This window comes from Impatiens glandulifera, chromosome 3, assembly GCF_907164915.1.
Source record: "Impatiens glandulifera chromosome 3, dImpGla2.1, whole genome shotgun sequence".
Taxonomy (NCBI): Eukaryota; Viridiplantae; Streptophyta; class Magnoliopsida; order Ericales; family Balsaminaceae; genus Impatiens; species Impatiens glandulifera.
Window position 1 is genome coordinate 8,868,047 of NC_061864.1, and position 16,508 is coordinate 8,884,554.

Here is a 16,508-nt window from a genome sequence, read left to right on the forward strand (position 1 = left end):
TAACTAGTGTTTATGAGTTCTTGATTTTAAGAATCGAGTTATTGATCTTTAAGACCGGGTGAAAATATATAATCAAAGTGCAGCAAAAAAGTTTTGTAATGAAGAATTTGGAAGGAGGGGAAAGAATAATCAAAACTGAGAATAGAATACTGCTGGTCTATACCAAACAGTTCAAAATATAATCAAAGTGCAACAAAAAAGTTTTGTAATGAAAAATTTGGGACGAGGGGAAAGAATAATCAAGACTGGGAAGAGAATACTGCTCGTCTATACTAAACAATTCAAAATAAATAATCAAAACATAAAATACAATGAGAGTGAAGAACTTTCACAAGTAATTTTATATATTAATTATTCCATGGTCCGGTACTTAGGAAAGAGGGATCAACCTTATATAGGTGCTTATTTGCCCCAGAATATTCAGGATTTATTGTTACAACTACTAACATAATTCAGTTTAAAAAACAAAAAATAAAAATAAAATAGAATATTAAACAAAAAAACAGAAATTTAGCCCAAGTGCACACTAAGATCGTAAAGGATGCCTAAATTATTTTGAGACCGCAACCCTTATTTCTCTCTATAAATAACAATGAAAATAAATTAAGATTCATCTTAATTGAATAACCATTCCTACAAAGAATATAAAGAGCTTCTTTACTACTAAATATACACATTTTAGTCTCTCAACAAATCAAATAATATTTATTATAAATATTGATACAAAATATTAATTTATGTAAAAAATTATTAAATTATCACTTTTCTTAAGTATAGTTACATCTTTTATAACAAATGAAAACAATATGACTTTTTATGTTGATAAATGTTAAAAGTAATTATAGTTGGGATAATATAATTATAATAAATGATTAATTCCAAAATAATGAAATACATTATTTACACTAATAAATAAACTAATTAGGTAGGCTAACAATAAAAATTGTGGTCAATAGATGAAAGTCTAAAAAAAAAAAAAAAAGTAAATAATGTAATATAATAATAAATCTATGAGAGTTATGATAAAACTATTAAACTTACATTTTCGTTTATCATTTAAATTATATGTTTAACTTACTTAAAACGTGCCTTATCAATAACTAATAATTTTTTTGGTATCGACGACAAAGAAAACGTTGGTAGTTTTCTAACGAATATTATCGCTACATTTGGAAACCAAATATACGTCGCAAACATATTTTATGAATAAATGTGTCAGAAATCTAACATGACGAATATTCCATTTTAGTTTACTTTTAAACATTTATATTCCATATATGTTCTTACAAAATTTATATGAAAAGTTTAGAAGACTTCAAAAATGAAATATATTATGTTATTGAATATATTTACAACTATGAATTGAATAACAAGTATAAAGATATTTTTTCTTTTTCAATTATCTTAAAAAAACTATAAACATATATGGAATTAAATTGTGTCCAATAGGATTTAAACCTAGACATTCGGGTAATAATACCGATGACTCGTTTGTATTTAACATTGGCTTTCAAAGATCAGCACGGTATTATGCTTGGCCAAACACGACAGAAATGACATGCCTAGCTTTAATGGGTTGGTTTCTATCTATTGTACATACATGTCGAATAAGAGATGAGCTTGAAAGCAACACTCCTTTGAAGAAAGCGTAATAACTCACTAGTCTAGCTTTATGGCACCGAAAATGTAGGAGGTTGAAAAAACGGCTAAAAAGAATAGTTTTTTTTTCTTGCGACCTTCCATTTGGCTTAAATTCTTTTTATTCTTCTCACAATTATTCTTTATATTTGTTATTTATATTATCTAGTTAATTTAGAAACAATATACTTTCATTTTATATGACCAAAACATGAATTTAATTATTTGAAATTCTATGTTTTTTTGAATTTATTTTTTATTTCTAACTCTATGTATTTAATTATTTGAAATGAAACCCTTAATCTTTGTATCTTTATTCTTTTACCCCAAAAAGAAAGAATGAGAGACACGCATGCTATATATATAAACCCTAGTAACCTAGCTAACCCTAGTAACCTATCTAGCGCCGCAGCCTGCGGCAAAGCGCCGTTTTTTCTTCTCAAACACTGTTCGATCATATCTCAAGGTCTAGTATCCTCTACAATCCTTATTCGTCTAGATAAGCTTCAAAACATGCCCAGGTAAAAACTCTATCTGTCTCTTTCGTTTTACTTAGTTTTGAATCAATTCGCATTTGTGGGTCTTGTTTTGTGATTGAATTTCATGAATCCCTGTTCTTTGCTTACCTTAGATTTTAAATTGAATCTGATTACAAAGGCTAGAAAGTTAAGCTGATTTCTTAGATATGAAATTGTGTTAACCGTGTTGATAAAACGTGCAAAAGCATAGATTTAATTTGATAAGCTAGCTAAATTTGAATTGATCTCTTTGGGATCATGTTCAGGAAATGTGGATACAAATGACAAGTGCTAATACTAGTATGATGGGAGCTGATCAATTACCTGAAAATGTAATCCATACAATTCTGAAGGGGCTTCCAGCCAAAACCCTAATGCAATTCAGGTGCGTGTCAAAGCTTTGGAAGTCCATTGTGGATGACCCTTTCTTTATTGAAGAGCATAGGCAACACTCGTTTTCTCGCCCCGATGGGACAAAGATGTTGGTGTCCAATTTTCTAGATGATGGCCGTTGCAGATTCTCCTACATTAGTGAAGGTACCCCCCTCACTCAGTTAACTCACATTCAAACCCTTCCATCGAGTGTGAATCATTCCTATAAAAAGTACGGTCCCCACTCAGTTAACGGCCTTGTTTGTGTGGGAAACATCATATGGAACCCTAGCACGAGACATGTCTTGACTCTTCCGGAAAAAGTACCCAATGCTATGAATTACTTAGGTTTCGATCCTAATACAAAGCAATACAAAGTTCTCTCCATATATCAGGCATGCAAAGGTCCTCCCCAACAAGGAAAACCTCATTTGACAAGATGCATGATCATGACATTGGGCATTGACGACTCATTCAGAGATGTTCTCGGCCCTTTTCCAAAAGGACTCGACGCAGTTTTCGCTTTGCCTAATATGTGTTGCATGGATGGTATCATGTACATTAACGGAAATTGGAATCGTGCAATCCTAGCCTTTGATTTTAAAATCGAGAGTTTCTATTTTGTTCCTCTTCATCCTGAAACCTGTCATATCTACACCATGGTGCAAATGTCCGCCAAATGCATCACATTGATTGATAATTTGAACATGAATACTTTTGAATTTTATCCAGAAGAGAAGCATTGGCTCAAACAAAAGGGTGGATCCAATTTATTTATTTATTTCAGTGGAGCATTTCTGAAAGAACATCAAAGACTCAGGGAGACGAATGATTATACACAAGATGTCTTGGATTTTGATAATGGAGAAATCAATGATTGGGTCACAACGAGAGTAGAGTTGTCTGATACTCTTCATGGTACTGGAGACACGGTTGTTCAAAATAATCTTGTGTCACTACGTTTGAACTTCTTCCCAAGAAGACCGTCTGATTTGTTTTGGAATGGGTGGAGGCGTGAAGATGGTATCCGCACATTCTTTTCGACATCTCAGTTTTATTTAATGACTCATCCTGAAAATTTGGTAAGGCTTAAATGATATCTCATTAGTAGAGTTTATGTTGCAAGACTTCTCCTTTAATTTATTTTAAACAATTTTTATTCTGTTTTTTTTTCTTCCAAAAATATTATGTGACTGAAGAGAATTGTGTTTTATTTTGAAGTTTTTGAGCTAATTTGATCATTTATAGATTGGGATTATTGTGATTGTGAATTTAAAATATCTATTGATTAAAAAGTGAGAAAGAAAACTTATTTTCATTAAATTATTATAATGTATTTTTTATATGTAAAAGGTGTACATTATTTTGATTTTTCAATATATAATTTATTTGAAAATTATTATTTATTGTAATTATAATCATTGTTGACAATCTTATCGGTGGATATTTTAAATTGATTAAAAACTGATATTTTTAATAAATTTTAAATTAGATATAAATAGTTCTTTTTATCATTTAAAAAAAAAAATGTTTGTTTTTTGACCAAATGTTTTGTAAAAAAAAAACTTACAGATTTGATAGCTTTAAATTAACCTCCTCAATTACTATGTATATGATATTCATTCTCGTTAAAATTAAGTTTATTTTATAGATTTATATTGTCCACATTCCTCTTATTTTATGTGTAAATTTTTCTCTATTTCAATGAGGTACACATAAGGGCATCTTATAGGATACAACATATCCATCCCAATTACTAAAGTTTGTTAATTGAGGATAAGTTTAAATAAATCTTGTATTATTTAAAATAAAAGTTAGTTTTTTTAGTAAAACAATTTAAAATGTATTTTTTGTTTTTTTATATTACAATAAAATAATATTTTTTAAAGAAATAAAAAGTGTTTATGTATTATAATTATAAAAAAAGAAATGTTTAATTATAATTTAATTTAATTTAATAAAAAAAAATAATATGATCATTCAATGTCTTTGAATCCTCCACAAGGTGTATGTTTGAAAGTTGCTTGTTTTATAAAAGAATGAAATATAGAGCCTATTTATTTTTCTTAAAAAAAAACAAAATACTTAGAGAGAGATGCTCCTGTTGTCTGGTTTGTTATTTTTTTTTTTCAAAAACTCAAACAAAATAATAATACAATGTTATTTAAATAGCCTTGACCACCGAACAAATTTCTTAAATGATAAATTAATATGACCAGTAAAATGACAATTGGCAGTCCAACATATTTTAAATCTTATTAAATTATTATAATTTTTTATATAAATTTTGTAAGTATTTTTTTTTAAACAAAAACTCAATTAAAATCAATCAACATATTATTAAAATAAAATTATTTGATCATTCATAGAGTATATCAATTAATGGACAATTTAGCAGATTCGTTGTGGGCAGGTCCGGCCCGCCAGAGAGAGAGAGGAGGCAACTACTCTCTATGGACCTCAAAATTGTCATATATATTTATATAAAATATTATTAATAATTTAACGAATTAATAAATATATATAGAGAGAGAATTAATTAGTCATTTTTTCACAATTATTTAAATATTTTTAATATAAATTGGGAAAGATTTTATATAATAAGTATTATAATTATATATTTATTTATTTTTTTAAAATTTATAATTATTAGTGTAATGTCAAAAGTGTAACAACCACGTATCTTAAGAATTTGAAGGACTAATCCGAACCGATTCCGAATTAAAAAACTGAATTTATTTTTTTGGTTTGGATTAAATTCGGATTGAGTTTAATTTGGATTAGATTTGAATAATTTAATTAATTTAAAATTGCTAAATAATTTGAAGTTGCCATTTACAAATATATAATTATTTTTTAGTTTGGATTTTACAAATTATATTCAATTTAATCCGTAGTAATTAGTAAAATGATTTGGATTGCGAATTGAATAAATTTAGTTTGGATTTAATACTGATCGGACAAAACGGATTAGTTTTACCCGTTTGCTCATCTCTAATATCACCAATAACAACATAACCGATTATTGGTCGAGTAATTTCCCTAGTCGAATTGTATATTAACGGATATTGAAACACATGCCGTCCTAGAATTTGATCTTAAAACTGAGAGTTTCTATTTTGTTCTTCACCATCTCGAGGTCAGTCATGTCTACACCATGGTGCCAATGTCCGCAAAATGCATCATGTTGTTTGGTAATTTGACAATGGAAATTAACTTTTGCATTAGAACTTGATAGTTTAATTAAATTATCATCCTTCATGACTTAGTGTATGAGTTGAGGTTGAATACTATTTAAATAAATTTTGAATTATTTAAAAAGTTTTAATTGGTATTAATTTTTAAAAATTAGTTATTTTTTATTTGTTTTAAATAAAAAGACTTAAAATATATTAATATATGTTAATAATATATATATATATATTACATAATAAAAGGTATTTTAATTAATAAATTAAATAATGTAATTAATGAAAGAGCTTGATTATTGTTTAATTAAAATAAGACACAACCAAACAAAGCTATATGATCGTTTAGGTGGCATTAAAGCTAGGAAATGAGTCACTCTTCAATGTCCCCACAAGGTGCATGTTTGAAAGGTGTTTGTTTTCCATGTCCCCACAAGGTGCATGTTTGAAAGGTGTTTGTTTTCTAAAACAATAAAATATGGAGCCTATTTAAAAAATAATAAATAACCGAACAAGACTCTTGTGTCCCCACAGGGTGCATGTTTGAAAGATGTTTGTTTCCTAAAACAATAAAATAAAACAACTCCAAAGTACTTTTTTTTTAATTAGGTCTTGTTTGACAGTGATTATTTAAATAATCCATTACTTTTTATCTATTAATCTATCAACTAAATATTATTTATTTAAAATTTTCATTTAATATTAATATCTTTTAAATATTTTCATTTAATAAATCAAAATTTTTTAAACTAAAACTCATTAATAATAAATCCAGATAAAATAATATTCTAAAATATAGATTAATTATCCATATATTAAAACTTTTAATAATTCGTTCAAATTTAATCCCACTCAATTTTAAATGTTTTAAATGAATAACAATATTTAAATATCCTTAATGGAACAAGCTTCTTAATGAATCTGACTAGTAAAATGATATCACTGTCCCAATCTGAATTAAATCACTACAAATTTTTATGTAAATTTTTTAAACATACACTCATAATTAAAGAACGGAAAGAAATTCAAATTTTGAAATGAAATATGTGATATTTCCTTACAAGAAGGATCGAAAAAAAAAAAGAAATATTATAAATATTTTTTATTGCTTACTGGGCTTTGCGACTATCTATATTCCAAGCCTATAAAATATTAAAATAATAATATCAGACAAAACAAGTAAACCCTAGCTACTCTCTTTTAAAACAACTTTCTTCGTTTTCGTTTTCCTGGTTAGGAAACTCCGCCATCTTCTTTCTCTCTCAAACATTTTCCATCAAAATGAAAGGTATGTATTTTTGACAAACACTTACCTTAAACATACTTCGATTAACCAAATCGGTATCTTTCTCATTTTCCGACAGATAAAGCTCCAAGCTCCGGCGACCGGTATCCTTTACAATCCTTACGTTAACCAGACTCAAGCAACCGTCTTTTCTCCACTCTAAGCTTCAAAACAGTGTCAGGTATAAACTCAAACTATCTTTTACACTTCAAATCTACAGATCTTTTCCGCATGCATGATTTTCCTCTATTAAAACCCATATATGAATCTCACAAATCATTTTTCTATTAATAATAATGATTCATTTCAGATATTCAAGATTCGATGGAGAAGATTTTAAATAAGTTTCAATGAAATATCAAATTGATTTTCTACTCATCGGATTGTGTCAGTACAAATAGGAAAAAACCCTAAATTTGTAAGAATAAACATTGTACATCTATCTGACAGTGTACATCTATCTGACAATACATCATTGTTCTTATAATATTTAAAATCCTATAAGTACCATTTCTCATTCTCCAGAATATATATAAGTAAAAACGAAATAAATATAATAGTTATAAAATTTCTCCTTAAAAATATTCTTGGTATATATAAAATATATCTCAAAATAAATATATCAGTTATAATTATTTTTTTGATATTTTGATTATTACAAGTATGGATCTGAAACTATATAAGTATATAAGGAATACATCTCCAACTACATATAATAGTTATAATTTTTTTTTTATAGATTATCCATACTTATGTATTCTATATATCTATATATTTGTTATATATGAAATGTATCTCAAAATAAATAAAATAATTATAATTATTTTTTTGCTATATTGGTTATTATAGATATGCATCGAATCTATATGGAATATATCTCAAAACAATTATAATAATTACATTATATATTTTGTTTTATTGATTATCCTCACTTATTTTTATTGTATTCCATATATTTTTTTTGTATATATATATATATGATATATATCTCAAAATAAATGTAATAGTTATGTAATATATTTTTTGTTATATTAATTATAGATATTTTATATTTTTTAAGTAAATATTTTCTTAAGTAAATAATTTAAACCTGTGTATATTTTATTTAGTTTTAATAACAGCCTATATTTTAATTAGTTTTAATTTTTTCTTAATTTTATTTTCTTAAATAACATAAATATTATATCCAAACTATATAAAAAAAATATAAAATTTAATAATTAATTTTAAATTTTAAATTTAATAACCCTCTAATTATACATATTTGTCAACAATCCCATCAGTCCTAATTAAGACACCTCTTATTATCCATATAATAAAGTCCATATTATAAAATAAAATCATATAATTAACCCTCTCTATAATCTTAACAATTAAAAAAATCCATATAATTATCCCAACCTATAATTTTAAAAAAGTAATATCTTTTAATAAACAATGATAAAATAAATCATACATTAACTATAAATAATACAAAAACAATAATGTGATAATATAATTATAATTATATAAAAAATAGCTGCTTAAAATAAATTTAAAAGAGATTAATTAAAAATTAATATTTTATATCACTTTAATAATATATATTAAAAAATATTAAACATTATTAAAAGTCATTCCCTTAACAACTAAATAATCTCATACCTTTTTATTAAACTCTCATACCTAATTACAAATACTTTACATTTTCTTTAACATGTAGAAACCTCATTGATTTAAATAAGATACATTAATTTTATCAACTTTTCTTTTGATATAAATAACAATTCTACAAAGTAGTCAAATCATTGAGAAATACAATATGAGTATTATAGTTATAGACATATATTTGAGAAATATATAAATGAGTTATGCTTTTTACAGTGAAAGTTTTTCAAATTAATCTTGTGAAATCACTTTTTTTTTTTAATCTTTATTCAATTATGCAGGCATATTTTTACATAGAAGTTTATAGTTATTGTATCAAGAAGGATCATACATTTTTCTATCATGTCACAAAAGACTTTTTTATTAAACTCTCATACCTAATTACATGTAGAAAACTCACTGATTTAGAAAAGATACATTAACTTTTCTTTTGATATAAATAACAATTCTACAAAGTAGTCAAATCATTGAGAAATACAATATGAGTATTATAGTTATAGACATATATTTGAGAAAAATATAAATGAGTTATGCTTCTTACAGTGAAAGTTTTTCAAATCTTTTGAAATCATTTTTTTTTTAATCTTTATTCAATTATGCAGGCATATTTTTACATAGAAGTTTATAGTTATTGTATCAAGAAGGATCATACATGTTTCTATCATGTCACAAAAGACTTTGTTGGCTTCTACAATGAGGACCCGGATTGAAGGTCTTGAAGACACAAGAAAAAACAAGCGCATAAAGTTTATTAATCGTCCCAAGTTTTTTGTTGGTGACACAGTTGAGGTAATGCAAATGTTCTATTATAATTTTTGTGCTACTTTTATATATATTCTTCATTGATATTATTATTTCATACAATATATAAGTTTTTTCATGAACAATGTGAATGCCTAAATTAAAGATAATATTTTTGAAACCTTAGTAAATGATTTTACTATCTGACACGCATAGATTAATTTATCTTTTTATGTATTTGAATATTTTTTGTACAGATTAAAGAAATAGGTTCATGTCCAATTATGAAAATTTGTGTAGGTAAGAAGTGTGGAGGAAGGATTCTTAGGCTCATGGCATAGTGGGAAAGTAATTTCTTGTGAATCTCAAGCTATAAGAGTTGAATATTATCACATTGTGTGTGATGATGATTCTGGGAAAAAACTGATTGAGTCTGTGAAGATTAGTCCTGCTATTCAAGGAAGATTTTATAATCATCCATCTTCAAAAAAGAAAAGAGGCTTGATACATCCATCTCCTCCTCATTTTGATTTTGATTTGCGGAAGCTGGAATATGGTCATTGCGTTGATGTTTATTACCGAGATGCTTTTTGGGAAGGTGTGATATTCGATCACAATGATGGTGCGGATGAACGAAAAGTTATATTTCCAGATATCGGTGATGAAATGTTGGTGAAAATTTGCAGCCTACGAATATCTCAGGATTGGAATGAGACTAGCGGTGAATGGCAGTCACGGGAAAAATGGATATTTCTTCATTTGGTCGAGGAACTCATTGAAAATTGGCCTATACATGTTTCAGCAAAGGAGTTATGGTATGGAGTTCGAGGAAAGAAGATTTTTATGAAACTTGTAGACTGGACATCGAATAAGATGAATGTCTGGAACGAATTGATGTCAGAAATTATTTCTGATTATCAATTCCTTGCTTTGAAACATGTATTGAAATTGTTAGATGTTGAATCTGACAATGAGCAAAATCTTTCAGATGCCACCACAACCCAAAGTGATTTGGTTATATTCAAAGATGAAGAAAGAAAAGATAATGGATGGTCAGTTGTAGGAGCTAGCATTGTTCCAGATGTTAAGTCTGACGAGAAGTCAGTGAGTGATTATTGTAATTTACATAGAGACGGTGGAAAAGATCACTTTGGCGATACAAAAACTAAAGCTCGGCAACATTTGGTTTCAGTTGGATGGAAGATCGAGTCTATAAGAGATGGAAAAAGAGGCTTTCTTAGAATGCGTTATACTTCTCCTGAAGGAAAAGTCTTCATGTCACTTATTCATGCATGTTATGCTGTGCTTGGATATAAATCAGAAAAGGATCTGCCACCCAAAAGTTCCCATTCTCGGGTTTCTGAGAAATTACAAGAATCTGTAGTAAATTCTCCTAATGAGGCATTTTATGAACCTGAATATAATCATGAAGCCTTATTGGAGTATGTTTCAATTGGATCCAAAGATAAGAATGATCATACTTGGTACAGGAAGCCTCATGTTAAAGAACTTCAATTGAAAGTACGAAAGCATCTCTCTTTTCTTGGATGGAAATTCGGTAACTCTACAAGAAGAGGTAAAAGGGATTTACGATATTACTCACCATGGGGGAGGGTACAAACGTCTCTTTTTAAAGTGTGCAAGCAATATTTGAAAGATAGATTTGGTTTGCAGAAAAACTTATTTCTACAACAAGAAATCTTTAATGAATCGAGGGAGATTGTTGTTCAACATGAAAGCACTTTGGCTGTTCAACATGAAAGCACTCAAGCTAGTCCTTCTAACTTGTTGAGTGTAAACGAGGCATTAGTAAAAAAGAATTCGGAAGATTTGGTTTGCAAAAGAGTTGGAAATGAAAATCCCACCACTTCTTTCAGTTCGAAACCTCGAACTGAATTGTCTTGGTTAATAGACAATGATATGGTGATCCCTAAGACTAAAGTATATTATATTTGCGAAATTGATCAACGTCGCTTAGCTGAAGGAGAGATTACACCAGAAGGAATAAAATGTGTTTGCTGCGAGCATGTTTTTGTTATTGCAAAATTTGAGACTCATGCTGGCATTATTGACCATAATAGATCAGCTACCAGTTTACTTTTGGAGGATGGAAGAACTCTTTTAGAGTGTCAATCACAATTGAAGAATCGAAATAATATAATATGCTTGAGAGAAAAGTTTAAAGAGGCACCAACTCCCGATATGCAAAGTGATAATATAAACGATTATATATGTTCTATTTGTCGTCTTGGTGGAGAATTACTTTTGTGCGATAAATGTCCATCCTCATATCATATTGATTGTCTTGGTCTTAAGGTGAGTTTTGATTATTGATTATTCTTATTTAGTTTTTTTATTATTATCTAATCATCTAATTTCGAAACTCTATTTCTTTAGAATGTTCCCGAGGGCGACTGGTTTTGTCCAACGTGTTGTTGTGGATCTTGTGGAGGAAGCGATTTTTCAGAAGATGTTAATGGAGTGAAAAATGATATTTTTCTCTATTGCCACCAATGCCAACATAAGTGTATGTTACCTAACCAGATAAGAGTTTATTCATTTAAATATGTCTATATAATAGTGCTATATTTTTTTAGATCATAACGGGTGCGTGAAGGAAAACAGACATGGAATCATGGGAAGTAGTTTTTGCAGCAAAAGTTGTGAAGAGGTATGATTTTCTGTTTATTTGAGTTTGGCATGGTATTATGTTTAATTTTATTAAAATTTTATGTTAAAATAAAATATTCAATATCTGTAAAGAAAATTGAATAAAAAAAGAAACAGATGTTAAATTTATTTTGAAGTATAAAAATGACATTAGTAATAAGGAAATGATCAAAGAGAGTAATTTTTACTTGAAATGTTGAATTAAATTTGGTGAATTTGTCTCTTTATATATGAAATTAACTTTTTATTTGTAATTGTAGATATTTTGTACTATGGAGTCACTTTTGGGAAAATGTATTTCCGTGGGCGAAAATTTAACATTGACAATATGGAAAGGTGTTTGTTTTAATGATGGTCATAAGAAAGAAGCAGAGAGTTATAGCAAATTGAATGTTGCTATTAATTTGATGCATGAATGTTTTGAGCCCGTGGAAGACCCTGGAACTAAAAGAGATTTAGTTGAAGATGTTATTTTTTGTCGAAGGTTAATCATCTTTCTCTTATATAACATTAACATTTTATATTTGAGATATGTTATTGTGAAATTGTTGGACTTTTACTTTGATGTTTATGTCATTTTCAATAAATTTTATGCAGATCTGAGTTGAATCGTTTGAATTTCGAAGGATTCTTTACCATAGTTTTGGAAAAAAATGACGAGCTAGTTTCAGTGGCTAACTTTAGGTATCTCCCTTAACAATCTTTCATAGTCTAACTAGCTTAGTTTCTTTTTTTTAAGTCATATTTTTTAAACATTTTCTCATTTTCAAGGATTCATGGAGAGAAAGTTGCAGAAATGCCTCTCGTAGGCACAAGATTTCAGTACCGTAGATCTGGAATGTGTCGCATCTTGATTAATGAGCTTGAAAAGGTAATTTTTTGTTTTTATTTTGATAAATTAATGATTGTATAGGTTTGTAAAATAAGTGCAACATTTATTGTTGGAATCCAAACAAAAACTTTTTACAAAAATTAGCTATTATTTTTCTTAATTTTATGTTAGGTAAAATATATTTTAATTGAGTTATAGAAATGACTAAAATGTTTTTAATATATAATATTTTAAAATATGATGAAATGTCCATATTTTAATCTTGGAGAAATGATTTAATAAAAGAAATAAGATTTACTCCTTGTTTGAATAAATATAGTTCATATAATGTTTTTACTTTTATCATTGATTCTTATTCTTTACTTTTTCATTCTTTATTTTCAGATGTTAATAAACTTAGGTATACAGAGAATTGTATTACCGGCAGTTCCTAGTGTCGTCGATACGTGGAGAAACGCTTTTGGGTTTTCTATAATGTCGAGAAAAGAAAAGTTAATGTTTTTGAATCACACCTTCTTAGATTTTCAAGGCACGGTTATGTGTCAAAAGGTGCTACGAAAGGTGCTACGAAATGAGTCGCCGCAAATACAATTATTTCCTTATTCAGGTATTCCTTCTTAATATTTTTAAGTTAAGTCATTTAATATTAATAATTGTTATATAATTAATATATTTGTTTTAATCAGAGAACGAGACAAAAGTATGTGATGAAGCTCTTGACGGCACTGCTATGTATTTGAAGGCAAACAAGACTGATCAAGTTGAAGAGAAGAGAATAGTGAAACAAGAATATTCTTCCCAGTATGTCTTTTTTATCCCTCATTTTATTTTTATTTTCAAAAGATTTTAAATAAAGAATGAATTGATTAATGTTTGTAAAATTGATGACAGTAATAAGGATGACCTAATTGTTGCAAGTGCAGAATTAGGAGAGCAGAAGACCCAATTTGATGGATTTGTCATGTTTTACAAACGCAGATGCAAGTTCGCTAATGTCAAGACCACACGAGGTATAATCGACACGACTAAATTGCTTTAGCAATCCTTTTCTTTTCTTTTCTTTTATGATGGACTTGGGAGGACTATGGTAAGACTTTCTTAGCAATCCTTTGTTTTGTTTTTGTTTGCATTTAGTGTCAAACTATCTCAAGACTTTCTGTGATCTTTTGTTTTGTTTATGTTTGTATTATGTGTAAGACTGATTATCCTACTACCAGAACTTTGAACTTTGTTGATCTTTATCAATGTTATGGATTCTTTTTTTGTTTATTATTTTCCCTATTTTTTGGTATAGTTTGTTAAAACACTTGTGTTTTCAAAAAATAAAAATTTGTGTGGTGTTTTTTCCATAATAAAATACTTTTAAATTGTAACTAGTTTATTGTTTCACAAAAATTATAACATATATATAACTTCCATTTATATATATATATATATATGTTTTGAATTACACAATTTATTAAAATATTATGAAAACGCCTTTTATTAATAAATATACCATAATTTATCACACTAAATTTCACACTAAACTAAAAAAAAAAAAAAGGTACAACACACTTACCTATCTAATTCTATTTTTGGATAACCGGTTGTATTTAGGTTTTTTAAATAATTTATTTATATTGTGGCACAAATATGCACGTCTCAAGATAAAGGTTACCATGAGAACTTCACAAATTATACAAATGGCTATTCGATTATTTTTCATATATTTTGTAAATTATATATATATATTGAATTTTAATATTTAATTAAAATGAATATAAATGTGTTTAATATGGATTTTAAGAAAGACTTTACAATATATATATATATATATATATATAATTAATAAAAATAAATTTGTCATGTATTTATACAAATAGTTATTTATTAATTAAAATGATAGTGAAGAGTGAAAATATTATTTATATATATATATTGTATATAAAATAATTAATAAATTTGATGTAAATTAATGTACCTAATTTTTAAGAGATAAAATATAAAATGAATACAAAATATTAATTAAGGGTATAAATAATATATATAGACAGAGGATGTATTATAAATAATATTTTTAATACATTATTTGATAATTATTAATTTGAGAATAAATTTAAAATATTTTATAAATAATTTATTATATATTATATAAAATAATGAACGAGAAATAGAATGATTGATGTATATTTATTAAAGATGATTATTTTGAAGGAATTATTAAATTGAAAAAAAAAATTAAGATATAACTAATAAATATTAATAGAAATAGAAAATTAATTTTTTTAAGCTAAAATAATAATTAATTAAGGATGAAATTAAAGTAAATATATTTTTAAAAACCTAATATATATAATAAAATTAATAAGTTATAAAGATTTTTATTTATTTAATTAATAATTTTACATTCATTGTGTTTTTTTGGGAAATTGGATGAAATGGCTATCATAAGAGGCATAATTCTAAAAAAAGGTCCGCGCCTGATAATGTTTGCAAAATGAGTTTTTTTTGCCCTACGAAAAGTCTGTAATATCCCTCGCGTCTGATTTACCGCTCATTTACGAGAAATGTCATTCACGCATTTTTGTCTAAAAAGCGTGAGTTCATTAACGCGTTTTAGATGAAATGCGTGAATGATATTTCCCGTAAATGGAAAGTCGAGAAATTTCATTCACATTTTCATCTAAAACGCGTTTATGAATTCACGCTTTATATATGAAAATGTGTAAATAACATTTCTCGTCTTTCATCGTATATATAATTTTTTTTGCCCTAATTTAAAACAAAACTCATTCACGAAGATCTATCGACTCTCTTCCACACCGATTTCCAAAAATTCGTCTTTACAACTGTCGACTTTCTATTCCAACTTCGTTCAACATCATCGATTAATGCTTATGGGATTGGTCCTTCTGTTCGTGTCTTTGTTCCTTTACAGGTCAGTTTAGGCTTTAAGGATTGAGTTTAGGGTTGTGTAATGTTATTATTCTGTCTGGCTTTTATGTATAACTCATTGATGCTTATATATTGATGGATAATCCTTAGTTTTAAGATGTTTGTAGAGTTTATGGTTTATCTGTTTATATTGATGGTATAGGATATATGTGTCTAAACATTGTATATTCAGGAGCATTGTATATTCACGAGCATTGTATATTCATGAACATTGTATATTATGATGTTTCTTAGCTTATTCAATGTTCTATATTCACGAACTTGGTATATTCTGATGTTGCTTAGTTTTTCAATGTTTGGTAACTTATGATTATTGTATATTCTCAGCTTCGTCCCTTAGTTCAAGTTCAGCAACTGAAGACCCACGACTCTTCGTTCTCAAATGGGTTCTCAAATGAGTATATGTGAACCAATAACAGAACATTACAATATGCGTATAATCGTTGAACTATTTTCAATTTCAGCTCAAGTACTTCTTTACCTTGATGGAGAGTGGAAAATTACGGATTGCATAACTCATTTTGTTCCAAAGTCAACTAGAGGTTTGAATGTTCCCCTAAATTCTACATATGCTGAATTAGTTGATATGATATATTATGTTACTAATGTTGATAAATCTAGATATGATTTATTTTTCAAACCAAGTATAATACTCCGGGTATGAATGACAAATTTTCCTA

General features: G+C 27.3%; 2 protein-coding genes across 2 annotated transcripts; both read left to right on the forward strand.

Moving 5' to 3' along the window:
• Positions 1-2,067: 2,067 nt before the first annotated feature.
• Positions 2,068-3,656, forward strand: LOC124932877 (putative F-box protein At4g21240). The gene is made up of 2 exons (XM_047473587.1): positions 2,068-2,159; positions 2,423-3,656. The coding sequence occupies exon 2, from the start codon at positions 2,426-2,428 to the stop codon at positions 3,623-3,625; it is 1,200 nt and encodes a 399-aa protein (XP_047329543.1). The 5' UTR covers positions 2,068-2,159; positions 2,423-2,425; the 3' UTR covers positions 3,626-3,656.
• Positions 3,657-9,341: 5,685 nt separating this feature from the next.
• LOC124929654 lies at positions 9,342-16,236 on the forward strand. The gene is made up of 12 exons (XM_047470056.1): positions 9,342-9,437; positions 9,690-11,705; positions 11,787-11,916; positions 11,987-12,060; positions 12,320-12,543; positions 12,657-12,743; positions 12,831-12,930; positions 13,276-13,498; positions 13,578-13,692; positions 13,783-13,901; positions 15,971-16,041; positions 16,156-16,236. Exons 1-12 carry the CDS (start codon positions 9,342-9,344, stop codon positions 16,234-16,236), a joined length of 3,336 nt encoding a protein of 1,111 aa, XP_047326012.1.
• Positions 16,237-16,508: the final 272 nt, after the last annotated feature.